Source organism: Gracilinanus agilis, chromosome 3, assembly GCF_016433145.1.
Source record: "Gracilinanus agilis isolate LMUSP501 chromosome 3, AgileGrace, whole genome shotgun sequence".
Classification (NCBI taxonomy): Eukaryota; Metazoa; Chordata; class Mammalia; order Didelphimorphia; family Didelphidae; genus Gracilinanus; species Gracilinanus agilis.
In genome coordinates this window covers 377,466,053-377,481,646 of record NC_058132.1, presented here as the reverse complement: position 1 = coordinate 377,481,646, position 15,594 = coordinate 377,466,053, and the positions used below count along the sequence as shown (strand labels likewise).

The window sequence follows — 15,594 nt, the reverse complement described above, 5'->3', positions numbered from 1 at the left end:
ATCAGCCTTGGTATTCATACCTCATCAATAACCTCAGCATCTGGAACCCCAGCAATGAGTGTGTGGAACAGAGAACTTCCCCCCCCAAACCTCTATCTGAGAAGGATGCTCTGACCAGCCATCTCTCCATTTCCAACCTGACTGGACTCACTCCTTTGGATTCCATGGCACAATGTATCTTTCCCCTTCCACTATCCTTTTGTGTATTATCTTTTTCCAATAGATTATAAGCTCCCAGAAGACAGGGAATATCTTTAGTTTTATATTCATATCTCTCCCTCTTAGCCTGGCACACAGTAGGTGCTTACCAAATGTTTCTTCACAGGCTTATGCAAAGTTTATGCAAAGTTCTGACCATTTCATTTGTCTGCTCAAAAATCTCCAATGGCTCCCATAGAAACTCTATAGTTTGGCATTCATAGTCTTCCACAAGCTATAGTCTAAGATCAAACACTTAAGACTAGAAATGACCTTTGACATCATCTTATTCCACTCTATCTTCTGACTTTTTTTTTTCAAATTGGACCATTCGTTGTTCCTGGACACTGTCCAGAAACCATGTCCCTGACTTTGCACAGTTCCATCTCACACGGATGGAATGGAATCCTCCAAAAGTTTTGCTTGTTATTTTTTCTTCAAATTGCAGTTCATTGCCACATCCTGTATTTACTTCCCAAGTCCCTCCAGTTAGGTGATTCCATCCTTCCTCTCATACTTCTTTGACCTCTTTAAACAAAATTGTGTTATCTTTCATCTTTGTACCCCTAGAGCCTCATGTGTCTCTCTGATCAAAGACAAATTCCTCTGTTTGGCATTTAAAACCCTTCACAACATGGATCCAATCTACTTTTTCAAATTTATTATACATTATTGCCCCTCACATACTCTTAAGTCCAGCCTGACTGGACTTCCTATAGTTCCTCACATATAACCTTCTCTCTATCCCACATCATAGAGGGTATTTCCTTACAAAGGAGTTCCCTATGTAGTGGAATATCAGGCTTACCTTCTCTTCTCAAAGAAAGAAGGAAGGAAGGAAGGAAGGAAGGAAGGAAGGAAGGAAGGAAGGAAGGAAGGAAGGAAAGAAACAAAGAAAGGAAGGAAGGAAGGGCATGTCCAAATGACATGAGTATAGTTTTAAAAATTCTCATATTTGTCACATCCAAAAATGCCTTTCTTGTTCTACATATTAGTTCATCATGTCTTAATTGTTCATTTTGATGTGTACTGATATTATAGTATAAATTATTCCAGTTCTGCTCACTTTATCCTGCATTAATTCATAAAAGGTTTTCCATGTCTCTCTGACATTTCATTTCTATCTTTGTATTCCCATCAACTTGCGTAATGACAGGCATTATTATTTTAATCAATGTTTATTGATCAAGTGATAAAATTACTTCAGAATATCAAAATAAGCACTTGTCAAGGTGCCATCTTCTCCCAATTCTACCACACTTCCAACAGTCATTGAATAATGTGGCAAAATCCTGGAGCTGAGACATGAGTGATCCAGGTTCTAGTGTAAATGCAGTAACTAACTCTCTGTGTGACCTTAGTAAAGTCACTTAATAAAGTCACAGAATAGAATATTCTTTCTATCTAACGCATAAGGTTCTTGTGAAGATAAAATAACGTAAGGTCAGAAGTATAGCATTACCTTGGGCAATACACGGAATAGGAATTTTAAGGAAATACACAGAATCTAAGTTATTTCTGCCCCTTTTGAACCTGCTCCTGGTCAGTGAATAATTGTAAGAAAGCATTTTTACACATATTTAAAATTAAAGTTTAGAAGCATATAATGTAGTTCTCTAGGGTAAATTTTCTGTCTGTTTTTCCTATTGAACTTCAATGTGTTTACATTCATTCAAGTTATCATCTTGACAAGAACCAGATTAAAACCCTCTCTCATTCCATTCTCTCACCATCTTTCTTTGCCCTTTTATAAAATAAAAGGAGCCCTGAAAATCTAAAGTATAATCATTATTACCATATAGATGAATTTTCTAATACATTGAACCAAATTCTCCCAGGGCCTCAGCTATCCACTAGTTATAAATTAGACACCTTTGGAAACTATATTAATACAATTTCCCAAAGCACCTACAAACTTGAAGCTGATGAGAGCATACCCAGGAACCAGGAGAAACTGATTCATCTAGTGTAACACATTAGCCTGGTAGGGAGCGCTATAACTTCCCATTGAAATTCCAAGGTAAATTAAAAATTAAATTAAAAATCATGTTACTCTATTGCCACATGAAGAGAAAATATGTCTTAGTTGGGTTTCAAAGAATATTAGATTGACAAAGGACCTGAGAGTCAAACCTGGACCTGAGAGTCATTTTACACTGAGGCTGTGACTTGTTCAAGGTCATAAATAAAAATAGCAGAGCCAAATCATTCCCTCTTTCTGGACCCTTTCCTTCCATTTTAGTATCTGCTCAGTAGAGAGTGCTACCCCAGGAGTGAGGGAAACCTGAGTTCAAGTTGTACCTCACATGCTTGTTATCCAATGATCTTTCCAGCAAGTCACTCAACTTTTCCCAGCTTGTTTCCTCTTTTGTAAAATGAAGGATAATAATAGCAGCTAATTCTCAAGATTCTCATGAAGATCAAGTGAGATAATAGCCATAAAGTGCTTTGTTATCCCTAATTGTTCAGTCATTTCCATCCACGTCTGAGTCTTTGTGACCCCACTTGGGGGTTTTCTTGGCAAAGATATTTGGAGTGGTTTGTCATTTTCTCCTCCAGATCATTTGACAGATGAGGAACTGAGGCAAATGGAGTGAAATCATTCTCCAGAGTTACACAGCTAGTAAGAAGCCTGAGGCTGGATTTGAACTTGTCTTCCTGGTTCCAAGCTCAGTGCTCTATCCGCTGTACCACTTTATTGCCCTTACTTGCTAATCCTAAAGTGTCCTACAAATGCAATCTGTCTAACCCAACCTTCCCATTTTATTGGTGTGAAAAATGAAGCCAAAGAGGCGAGATGGCTGGCTTAACGTCATAGAGCAAGTGAGTAACAGGTTTAAATTTGAACTCAAGTCCTGTGACTTAGTACCCCCTTCTGTAATGCCACACTTCTCTGAGAAAAATTAGCAAAGAAAATGTAAGTTCTAATCCTGGCTCTGTTTCTAGCTAAGTAAATCATTGTCAAACATGAATAGCTTAAAGGAAATGAGGAATTCTCTTTTCTAGGTATCATAAGGACTTGCAGTATCCCATGTTCTGTTTTATACTGAAGTTACAAGGTAATACATCCTAAATCTTATTATTTAAAAACTAACACTTCTTGAAATTGCTTCATAGCTGTGTCTATTTCCCTTCCCATCTCCATCACCAACACACACACACACACACACACACACACACACACAAACACACACACACACACTGAGATTCCCATAATGGTCTTCTATCTTTTCATTTTTGACCCCTACAAAACATGATTGGCTTCAAGGAAATTGAAAGAAAGAAGCAAAAAACTTGGAGAAAATGAATTGAAAAAGGAACAGTCCCATAGAAAGCACAGAAAAATAACATCATTACATAGCTCATTCCATAAACACCAGGGGAGATAATAAACAATTTAGGCCATCTAAGTAATTTTTACCCAAGAGGGCTGTGAATTGGGGTAGAAACGTCATATGTGTGTTATCATTGCCAGGAGCACATTGCTCTCATGCTGCAATAGAGGATGAATCTATTTTCCTCAAAGGGCCACACATTTTTCCCTATGACTTTTCTTTATTTTCACTAAATATGATCTTTTTTAAAACTTTTTTTAAGGTGCCAAGAAAGAGATTTGAAATTTAGCCCTGAGCAAAGTGAAATTCATAGGGAAGTACTTACTTTTTCCTCTCAGATCCTAGTATCCTGAATAGATCTTTAAAGTACTGTGGTACTCGGACCACCACATTTTCTGATGGACCTATATCCTTTAGGTCAGGGTAGAGTTTTGTGTCTATGACTTTTTGGATATAACTGAGCCAGTCAAACTGAAAAAAAAGAAAGGGGGGGGGGGAAGGCAGAGGTTAGTTACTGAGAACCATGAGAAAAAGAAAGCAAGCATACTGTTGTTTAAGAACAAAGGATGTTAGACTTAGAGCTGGAGAAGACCTCAGATACTGTTGAGTTCAATCTTGTCCATTTTTAAGTGGGAATCTGAGGCTCCAGGAGAGAACTTGATGTAAAAACAAAATTCAACCTAGCAGTACCTCTCCTTTCAGAGGTCATAAATCCAATCTAAAACTTGAGCTCCCATTCCATAAAATCTATACCTATTACATAAAGTAGAATATATTTCTGAGGAACTGCACAGGTGGGCATGTCATCTTTTCACCTTTCTCTTGGGCATCTTTCCAGGCAAATTCTAAAGGGATTATTGGATCATCCGATTATAGTATCTAATATTTGGAGCTTTAAGGAATCTGGAGGACTATTTCACCCAGCCTCTTCATTTATAGATGAGGAAACTGAGGCAAAAAAAAGGAAAGAAAAGAAAAGAAAAGAAAAAAGAACTGATTTGTCTAAGGTCATATACTGGCAGAGTCAGAATCTGGACCCAGGAAATCTGGCTTCAGACCCTTCCTAGCTGTGTTACCCTGGGCAATTCACTTAACCCTCATTGCCTAGCCTTTATTACTCTTCTACCTTGGAACCAATACATAGTATTGATTATAAGGTGGAAATAAGGGTTTTAAAAAAAATCTGAACCCAGGTCCTCTTACTCTAAATTCAGAGCTGCCAGATAGAAATGAATCAATTACAAATGCTTGCAACAACAGGAAAGACTGCATCTTCTTCATGTACCAGCATTGGTATTACATCACCCAAATTAATCAAGGCAGTGGTCAACCCATTTCTCTAATTGCTGGTAGAGAAGGTGATGACAAGAAACTGAAAAAGTGTTTTTCCTAAGCAAAAAATTCACAAAACAATCTAACAAAATGGAAAACTTTTCAGATTATTTTTCTACCAACCTGTGGTATCATGGCACTCAGTTCAGAAATATTCATTTTATTGTACATAGCTTCACTGGTTCGATTTTCATGTGGGATCATTATCTGTTGGAGACAAAGCCAAATTATTTTTCCAAGGGCTTTTTTGTCTTATTGCCAGATTCCTGAGGACCTAGATGGATGAATGGATAAATAAATCTATTCCCTAAAGTTTTCCCAGACTAAATGTATATCTGTCATTGGTCACATACACACCTTTCTATAATTTTGCTTAAAAGGATTTATTTGTGCTGCCCTGGCTCATCCCATCCTCCCTTCTTAACCTGTAAAGTTCCTCAAGGCACATGATCATATATTCTACATCCTTTATAATTCCCTAGTGGTATGAAGGGCAGTAGTTAGGGATAACTATGTCTAGGCAGCAGCAGAAAATCAGACTTTCCCAATGGAATGCAGTCAAGTCACCCGTGTATTTTTGGAAACAGAACATAGAGTGGGGGAAAGTGGCAGCCAGCTGCCAAGTTCTGCCTCTGGTGGCCTCTGACACAAATTAGAATCAATCACACTTAGACACCTGCAGCTCCACTATAAGGAGAGACCTAGAAGTATTTAGCAGAAAATAGAGGGTAAACCAGAAGGTCAAAAATCCATGGCACATGGGCTTGCGAGATTATCATGACTGGAGCAACACAAGGTTTGCAGAGAGAGGTGTGTTTAGGGCATGGTAGAAACAAGAAATGCAGCAAGCTCATCAGTGTCCTTCTCCATCCCTCACAAGAGAATGAAAGCCTTCAAAGAGGGCCAAATACTACCATAACTGTAATGAACCTATATTCAAAAATCTGCTTGTTAAAAAACTTCCTTTTTTCTCTGGAATCATAGGGAGTCTCCACTAGAAGATTTAACTATATTGTTTCCCACTGCTCCCAGAAATCTTTTGGAATTTTCTCCCTCACATTTCTGCTGGTAAAAAGCCACGAGCAAGGCCAGCAGCCTAGGACCCCCTTGACCCTCCATCACAATGATCCATTCAATATTTGTTGATTGATTTCTCCCAAATCAAGATCTACACCCAAGTTTCTTGTGATAATGAGATTAAATCTACCCTGCCCATCTTTAGATTTAATCACCAAAGGTGAAAACATCTCCATTTAACTCACAAGTTGGGTGGTCTGTAATCCATGTGTGCTAGAGTGAGTGATAAATCAGAATTTACTGACTGCCTCCTGCTAGTCCTAAGAAAAAGTATCTGTTGTGATTGGACATGTAAACTAAGAGGAAGGCACAGAAAGTGACACAAAAGAGGCCCTTTTAAAAAGAGAGTTCAGTGAGCTGAGGGCTCTCTTCAGGTTCGTGAACAGGACCTGAAGGAGCGGCTTCTGGTTCTTGCTTGGACATGGAGGAACTCTGGACCTGGGACCCTGAGACCTTAGTGAGACTGCTCTTAAATCTCTCTCTTAGAACTACATATGGTGAGTGAAGAAGGCTGACTCCTTTAACCTCCCAGAGGCTATTGCCTCTGGGAGGCTCCCTTGATTGGGAGAAGCCCTTGTGGCTAAAACTCTTGTTTAGTGACTTTTAGGCTCTGGCTGTGTAAGAGGCATAAGTTTAAAAGTAGGTGTGTAAGCAGGCTAGGAAAAGCCTTAGCTGGACATCATGGACATTCTGAATGAAATGCAGGGGAAGGAGGAAGTGGCTTGTGCCTGAGAAGGACTCCATGGTGGTTGGCACAAACTGTTGCTGACCCTGGGAGATCTCAAAGCTAGGGGAGTTGTATCCAGATTCCCTGGGATCCTGAGAGTGGTGAAGGCTTACAGCAGAGGACATCACACCTGCAGAGCAGCACCGAGTAGGGAAGTGGTTTGTGATCTGGTGGACAGCTTTGCAAACTTTCTCTCCCTACCTGGATACCCTGGATCATCTGTTCTGGTGGAGTTGACTCCTGGCATCCTTAAACCATCCCTGGATTAGCCATGAGATCCCAAGTAAAGCTACCCTCAGGTCCTCAGCTAAGCTGGCTGGAATCAGGTTGGGAGGAACTTTTCCCTTGTGACTCCAGTACATCTTTCTTTGGGTCCTGTCTTGCTTAGATCATAGGAGAGTATAGTCAAGTCCTTCCCCTGCCCCTGTGGTTTGCCCTTAGCTTTTAAGTGTACTAAACCCTATTCCCATCCTTAATCTTAGTTTGTCCTTGATTAAATGTGTAGCCTTAACTTATAAACTCTTGCCTTTACTTTGCTGGTTTCCATAGGCCTGGTCTTGGTGCTTCAGAGTGGTAGTTGGACCTAACAGCCAATTCAATAGCAGACACCCCTTTGCTGTTAAACTTTAGTCTCCCTACTTGTGGGCCCCTTCCTGTCATTCCTATTTCTCACACCCACCTGGACCAATATTTACTGTTCAAGGCACCTTTCCCTGGTTTCTCCCTTAACAGCTGGGCCTCTGGAGCCCTGCTGGAGTAAAGCCCAGACTTAAATACAAATCTCTTATTTTACCCTCTTCTCATTTCTCTTACTTCCACTCTCTCCTATATTTTGTAAATAAACTTCCATAAAAGTCATTTTGACTTGAGGTTATTCTTTAATTGGGAATTGGTAATTATTCAATTCTCTGGTGACCTAACCTTTTAATATATTCAATCAAAAACCCTCTTTTCCCCCTTACATTCTTCCTATGAAGTAATAAGATGGAGAATGGGATTGGATAAATGTACTGAAGTCCCCCGTCTCCTGTGTTAACACGTATTTACTAAAGACCTGCTATATCTAATTCTCTAGTCCTGGGCTTTAGAACATCTCTATAAGCAGTTCTCCTTTTAGCCATTGTATACCATAATTGTGCTCCTATAAACAGAGATACCCACATTCTCCCACCACAGCTATGCATTGGCATAGGCAGGATGAGGGACCTTAAAGGAGAAGGAACCAGGGACAACCACTCCCAGGGATATGTGGTGCCAGTGTCATCTCGAATACAAAAAAGGAATGCTACAAGATGCAATTTTAATACCCAGTAGGTTCTTTGAGGTTCTTCATATATTCAAGACATTTCTTAAACCAAGCCATTTAGCAACAAGCTCCAATGGTACCTTTTATTTACTCACCTCGGCTATTTTTATTTCCAGTCTGAGCACTGATTTCATGTCATGCTCAGCTCGAGAGACATTCGCACCCAAAAGCACTGCAGTATCCACCATGAACTTGTAAAGGGCATCTCGGTACTGGAAAAAGTGGAGAGCTAAGTGACTATGACAACAATCTCTTAGGACGTCTGATCCAAAACAAGGGAGGGCAGAATTGCCAATTGAAATAAATATCTTACACTTTCCAGGCAGCACATAGCGTGAGGTGCCTGCCTTATATAATAACACCACCCACCCACCTTCCATTTTGAGAGACAAATGATAACCATTCATGGACTGTTGCTATGGGAAACAGAGGCAGCCAGCCATCACAGATCAATGAGAACCATTTTTCTAGGAACTTATGATATTTGTTATTAGATACACACAGATGGATGGGTTTGAACATCTTTAAATAAATCCAGAATAATAATAATAATAACCAAAAGGTCAAATGAAATCTTAATTAACTTATGGAGAAGAGTGGTAGTATCTAAAAGTGGGGAGCATGATTTAACAGCATGTGGGGAACTGGTTCATCATCCTTAACACCAATACATAAATTAAGATGTTAACTCTATGGTTTTGTTTTCTTGGGGTCTTTTTTTTTATCTGTTTTTGGTTCTAGTTTATGAAAACTTTACTTTCACAAAGAATCTAATTCCCAGCTCAGAGAAAGCCAGGAAGAAAGTAGACATCCATCCAAACATTAAAATTTACTCTATGAATATCTACAAAAGTTCTCCTGATCATTGTATAGGTTCAGCTCCAACAGAAACCTCCCTCAAAAAGGCAAGGTAGCATTTTGGTACATTTTATGTGGATGGTTGGGCAGCAAGGAGGAGGGCACAGAGCTCAGCAGATGTTCATTCAATTTCAGAATGAAAGGCACTCGCTCTCTGCCTTTTAGTACATGGCCCCAAGTTGGTGAATCTGTCCAGAGTAGAAAGCTACATCCAGGTATCTTGGAAGATGAGGAGGAACAAGGTGATGGGAGGAAGGAGCTTCTGTACAGTCTTCCCATATACTGTAACCCAAACAGCTTGGGGTTGGAGGAGAGTAACAGGGAAGCTTAAATACCCTCTGGAGGTACTCGATTCATGTGGAGTCTCAGAAGAATCTCCCAAGGCATTTAAATTTTTCCAGCTCTAACCCAGTCTTTAGGGGTTCTTCAGATTAGTAGACAAACCCAGGAAATACCATCTGGTTAATACCACTGACGCTTTCCTCTTCTGCTAGGAATCCTCTCAAAATTTAGGAACTCGGTTTCCTCTATGTTCATTTATATCTGCTAATGGCCTCTGTAATGGTATCTCTCATCTCTTCTACTCATTTGGGTAGTTTCCTAAGTGAGGGGGGAAAAACTATTCATGGTTTCCTGTAAAATCCTTTTGTGTGTGTGTGTGTGTGTGTGTGTGTGTGTGTATTCTGCTTTTGTTTAAGGAAAGGAATCCTTATTTGAGGGAGAGGAGAGTATGTTTAAGATCATAATGAAATAATAAAATTTTATATTTAAAAAGAAAAAAGATACTCTCTAAGGAAAGTGATTAATGTCATTCAGACACCCAAATCTCCTATAAGACTGAAGCCAGAAGAATCCAAAATGGTAAATTCTGCAAATCTCAATTTAGGGTAGCAGCCTAGTTTATTTCTTTTTTTTTTAAACCCTTACCTTCTGTCTTGAAGTCAATACTGTGTATTGGCTCCAAGGCAGAAGAGTGGTAAGGGTGGGCAATGGGGGTCAAGTGACTTGCCCAGGGTCACACAACTGGGAAACGTCTGAAGTCAGATTTGAACCTAGGACCTCTAGTCTCTAGGCCTGGCTCTCAAAGCATAGTCTATTTCTAATATGAATCATGAATTTGAAAAGAATGCTGCACTTGGCAAAGACAGGCAATAAAAGGTAAAGACAACTTACAGCTTTAGCTTCTGTACTGTTATCAAGGTAATCTTCCCTCACTGCTAAGGAGAGACTGGCTTGGTCCAGCTGTTAAAATAAAAATATTTCCAAGTTAGAAATTGACTGCATTTTCTTGTATCGTACTATTTTTTCCCATCATCATCAAAAATTTATTCAGTGGGGTGTGTAAATAGGAACTCAACAAATGATAACTTTTATAACTCAACTGACCATTATATGTCAATCAGCCAATAAGCTTTTATTATTCACCTGCTGGTACAATGGATAGAACCACAGGACTAGAGTCAGAAAGATTTAAGTCCAAAATCCAGGCTTAAATACTTAGTAGCTGTGTGAATCTGGGCAAGACACTTAACCCCTGCTTGCCTCAGTTCTTCATCTATAAAATGGGGACACACTGGAAAAGGAAATGGTAAACCACTCCAATATTTTTGCTAAGAACAAAAGCATGGACAAACCTATGGATTCACAAAGAGTCAAACACCACTGAAAGACTGAACAACACCAAATGTGTTACACAAATGTGCTAAGGTTTGGAAATGCAAAGAAAAGCAAAAAATCAGATGCTGGTCTCAAGGACCTTCCAGTATAGGGTGGGACACAATGTAAAAACAGAAATTATGTGTAAGGTTAGATGTATACGGGTTAGACTATAAATAATCTCAGAAGGATGTCACTAAAAGTAAAATACTGATGTGCTAAAGTTTGGTCCCAAGTGCTTGAAGGCTCACTCTTAAATTTCCAGGATGAGCATTTAAAACTCAGAAATCGGGTTTTAGGGGCAGCTAGGTGGCTCAGTGGACAGAGCACCAGGCCTGGTGCTGAGAGGACCTGGGTTCAAATATAACTCAGTTACTGCCTAGCTGTACCACCTTGGGCAAGTCATAGCTCCAATTACCTAGCCTTTAGCATCTTTCTGTCTTGGAAATAATACTTATAATCAATTCTAAGACAGAAAGTAAGAGTTTAAAAAAAAAAGAAATCAAGGTTTGATTTATTGTCTTGATGATCTAGACTTAAGGAAGTGTTAATAATGCAGAGAAAACTTAAAAGTGTGTAAATATATTTATATTATTGTAATAAAGTATATATAATATTATTATCATATATTATTTAATATGTCATCATATATTAGAGTAATATATTATTATATATTCTATTATAATATAATATGAATATAATATATAATTTTTATATATTTAACAACATGCCCCTGTATTGCTCTATAAACACTACTTGAGCTCAACAGGAGTGCAGTAGAAGGCTCAAGAAATGAAGTCAATACTGCCTAAAGAGTGATGATAGGCTAATAATAATAATAATAATATTAATATTAATAGCAGGTATTTAGATGGTGCTTTAAGGTTTATGAAATGCTTCTTATCTATTATATAATTTGAGCTTCTTAACCCTCCAAAAAATGGGAAAAGAAAAACATCTATATAAGATGGAACTTTGTTGAGATCTGAAGGAAGTCAAAGAATATAGAAAGTGGAGAAAAAAGAGGAAGAGAGTTCCAAGCATGAGCAACAGCCAGCAAAAATGGTCTTAGTCAGGAGACGGAGTATCATGTGGGAGTTAGACATGCCCCTGCTCTCCAGGCCATAATTTCCACTCCTTTGATAAATATAGCTCAGGTCTCCCCTGCAGGGAGTCTGTCCAGGCCTTTCCTAATCTCTCTTGTCCTTAGAACTGACTATCCCCACAATCTCCAAAAAACTACTTTGTATTTACTTAAACTTTCTCTTATTTCCACCCCCAACCCCAGCTAAATGTGTAAATGAGACTTGAGTGCAAGGACTGGTCCAATTTTGTCTTTGTATTTTTAATGGCCAGCACTCAGTGGATCAGAAATTCTTGTGTGATGTGGACCCTTTGGCAATCCAGTGAAAACCTTTTCAGAATAATTTTTTTAAATGCATAAAATAAAATACATCTGATTACTAAGGAAACCAATTGTGTAGAAATACAGATATCTAATATGTTTTAAAAGGCCACAGACCCCAGATTGGAAACACATTTTTGAAATTGGAATTGAGGAATAGTCTTCTATAAGTCTTGTTATTACAAGGCCACATCCTAGTTGGAATGGCTTCAGGGGGAAGAAGGGGAGAGAAGAGATGGCTGTTTCTGAAAACATATAAGACTTTTAGAGCCTTTCATGGGCCTTGCAACCTCCTTCTCCCAATTCCCTAACCCCGACACATAAGTTTTCTATCATGAATTGAGATCTCTTCTTTTCTGTGTAATAATAAAAAGAGCCTGTGACCAAAGTTTGATAGAGGGGAGAGAGAGAGGGAGTCTGTATGGTGACTCTCTCCTCCAGCTCTCCCCTCACACTGAATATACTCTGGGAGACTTTGAGGGGGTGTCACCCCGAAACTGGGTGACCTGGATGGTCATGCTGCCCCACAGGAGTTGGGGGTGAGGCTTCCCTATAAGATGAGGTATGTGGTAGCCCAATCCAATTCTGAATGAGGGTGGGGTTCACACAAGCCTTCCCTAAGGTAAGTCAACTTCACAGCGGGTGGTCTGGCTTCAAGATGGAGGCAGCCAGACCAAGCTGTGGTTTCTCTCTCCCTTGTGGTCTCTCAGGCACTCCAGAATGCTATCTGACTAATGAATGGTTTTTATTATTTGCAATTCAGGGGTTAGGGAAAGGGGCAAAGGGCAGAGGGATTTGGGGTGCCCTCTTCTCTATTTCTATGGGGCCCATCACTCGAGAGGGAACCTTTGGGGTTCCCACTCCAAAGCGTCTTCTTCCAGCACTTCTCCTTCTGATTCTATTTCTATTATTCTATTTCTATCCCTTTCTATAATTGTAAGTTTTGACTAAAAGGGGGGCCTCTCAGCAAGTTTGGGTAATGGTGGAAGTAGACTAAGAGGTTGCTCCCAAAATAGAGTCCAAAAACTTAGCTGACTCAACAATTGAAGTCTTGCTGGGTGAGATGCAATGGAATGTCTTTGATCAAGGAATCGGGGTTCAGTTTCCAAAAGAAAGATCCTCAGGAAGCCCTCAGGACTGGATCCGAGCTGGGTTGTCCACCTCCTCTCTTCTCTCAGTCCTCTGCCAGAAGACCTCTCCTCCCTTCTCCTTCCTCTGGAGAATTCCCCAGAATTCTCTCCCTGGTCTTAACTGCCAGTTACTGTCACCAACTGTCAGCCACTCCTTCTCTGGCTCCTTTTGTCCCATTCCCCTTGCTCAAATCCCATCCTTACACCTGTCTGAGTGTAAAGATGTACCCAGGGCCACAACACCCTAGGAATCCAGATCATGCTTACCTCATAAGCTGATCCTGCAATACTGAAGTTCCTTCTTCCTCACTAGGAACATACTGTCTTTTGTTTTGCCTTCCTCAAAAAGTTTCCAGAAGCCTCCTCAGACCCAACAACATGGCAGGCTGAACAGGTGAAGGTTGACCCAAAGCCCTGCTTCACATCTTCCCAACTGTCCCATTATGTCCTTCCATTTTATTCTACTTAATCCTTTTTTTCTTTTCATCTTCTGGTACTCAATGATAACTGGCTCCCCATGGCAGATAATGCATCCTTGGCTATCCTTTCCAATGTTGGTTGTACTCTCTCATACTCTTGACTCATTGATTGCAGCAAGGAAACAAAAACTAATGTACTCTGTGATCCCCATTGCCACTTCTAGACTTTCCCTCTCTCACTATATCTCATCAATTTCTCTCCCTTTGAGGTTCACACAATCCATTAGTCAATCCAAGTGCTGGTATTTATTTATTTCCAAAACCCCTTCCATATATACACATATACACACACTTCCAGCTGAGGTTCTAGTCTCATGCTTCACCAAGAAATTTGGTGACATTCACCATGAAGTCCTTCCTTTCCCTTTTTCCTCATCTCCCAATCCTCTGCCATCATCTCGAACTATCTTCTTTACTTCATTCTTTAATGAAAAGATGGTGTTTGCTAAAACCATCTCTAGATGTCCTATGAAATCCATCATCTATTGTCTTCTTTGGCATATTACCCCAATATCATCTCCATTCTCTCTAATCTTTACGCTCTCTCTTTCTCTCTTTGTTCCTTCCCTCTTCCCTTCAAATGGGTCCATTTTTCAACCATCCTTTTAAAAAGAACACCTCAGTATAACCCAGATTGAATCATCCAACAGCACCAGGAGGGAGAAGGGAAGGGAGGGAGGGAGATAAGTTCTATAGATATAGATGTAGATACATAGATATAACTTGGTGAAACTTGTGTAAAAATGTATTGCATGTAATTGATAAAATAAAAATAAAAATATATTTTAAAAACTCATTTCATCTTACAATCCCCATTAGTTATCTCCTCTTTCCTTTCTTCTTAACTAAACTCCTTGAAAACACCAGCTATACTCATTGCCTTCGTTTTCTATTCTTTATCTCCCTTCTAAACCCTCTGCAACCTGACTTCCAACTTCATAATTCAATTTAAACAATTTTTCCTAAAGTTACCAATGATCTCTAAATTGCCAAAAGTGAATGAACTTTTTTCAATTCTGGTAAAGTCATTTAAATCTGTTTTCCTCAGTTTCTTCATCTATAAAATAAGCTGGTGGAGGAAATGGCAAACTACTCTTCAGCAAGAAAATTCCAAATGGGGTCACAAAGAGTAGAACCTGACTGAAAACAACTAAACAACAACTGTCTCCCATCTAGGGAATTCTCTCCCTGTTTTCTTTTGTAGAATTGTAGCATGGTAACATACACAGCATTGAAGAATCCGGGTTTTTTTCAAGACTCAACTTAAAAGGCACTTCCTGCAGAAGGTTTTTCCTTGTTCCCCCAGTTACTAGTACCTTCCCCTTGAAGGGTACTTTACTTCTATTCAGCATATCTCTTGTATATATCTGTGATCTACCCCTTTAGAATATAAGTTCCTTGAGGGAAGGGACTGTTTTTTTGCTTTTTTTCTCCTTATCATTTAGCACAGTAGTTGAAACAACATAAGGACAAAATAAATGTTTGTTGGTTAATTGAATAAATCAGAAAATAATGAAATCCTAGAACTTGAAGAGACATTAGAGCCTTAATTTGGAAGGTAACCCCTAATTTTTTAGGTAAGAAGACTGAAACTTGGAGAAATAAAATGGCTTGCCTAAAATTATTACACCACCTAGTTAATGGTAGAATTAGGACTAGAACACATTTCCTAAAAACTATTCTAAATACTCTCTATTTTGTTCACCAACTCCCCTCCTTAATTTGACTGTGAAAGCTCAGTCATGGAAACAGTTACTGAAATCAAGTTGACATTCTAGACTCCAGAATCTCTTCAAAATCCTTGGCATAACCTTGGACCATTAAATATAGAATTACATATATGTTACCTTAGCTTTAAATCTAGTATGTTCAAGCGATTTGGTATTTCCCTTGAGCAGAATAAGTCTCAAGGAAAGGAAATACCCAAGAGACAGAACAACCAGCACCAAGAAAGATAATATTAAAGTCAAATCTAAGAAGACCGAGGGTCTAATAGTTCAAATGAAGTTTAGTTGAACTTCTTCAAACCTTTACGTCGTTTATGATTTTAAGAAATCATTTAAACAGATCGATTAACACTAATTAAGTAAG

At 39.1% G+C, this 15,594-nt stretch overlaps 1 protein-coding gene across 1 annotated transcript in view; it reads right to left on the bottom strand.

Moving 5' to 3' along the window:
- The window catches only part of PHEX (phosphate regulating endopeptidase homolog X-linked), a 259,726-nt gene that overhangs the window by 167,864 nt on the left and 76,268 nt on the right, over positions 1-15,594 (bottom strand). The window contains exons 6-9 of the mRNA XM_044666816.1: positions 10,007-10,075; positions 8,071-8,187; positions 4,989-5,072; positions 3,859-4,004 (exon numbers count right to left, since the gene is read on the bottom strand). Coding sequence (XP_044522751.1) covers positions 3,859-4,004; positions 4,989-5,072; positions 8,071-8,187; positions 10,007-10,075 — 416 coding nt within the window. The remainder of the gene's footprint in view (positions 1-3,858; positions 4,005-4,988; positions 5,073-8,070; positions 8,188-10,006; positions 10,076-15,594) is intronic.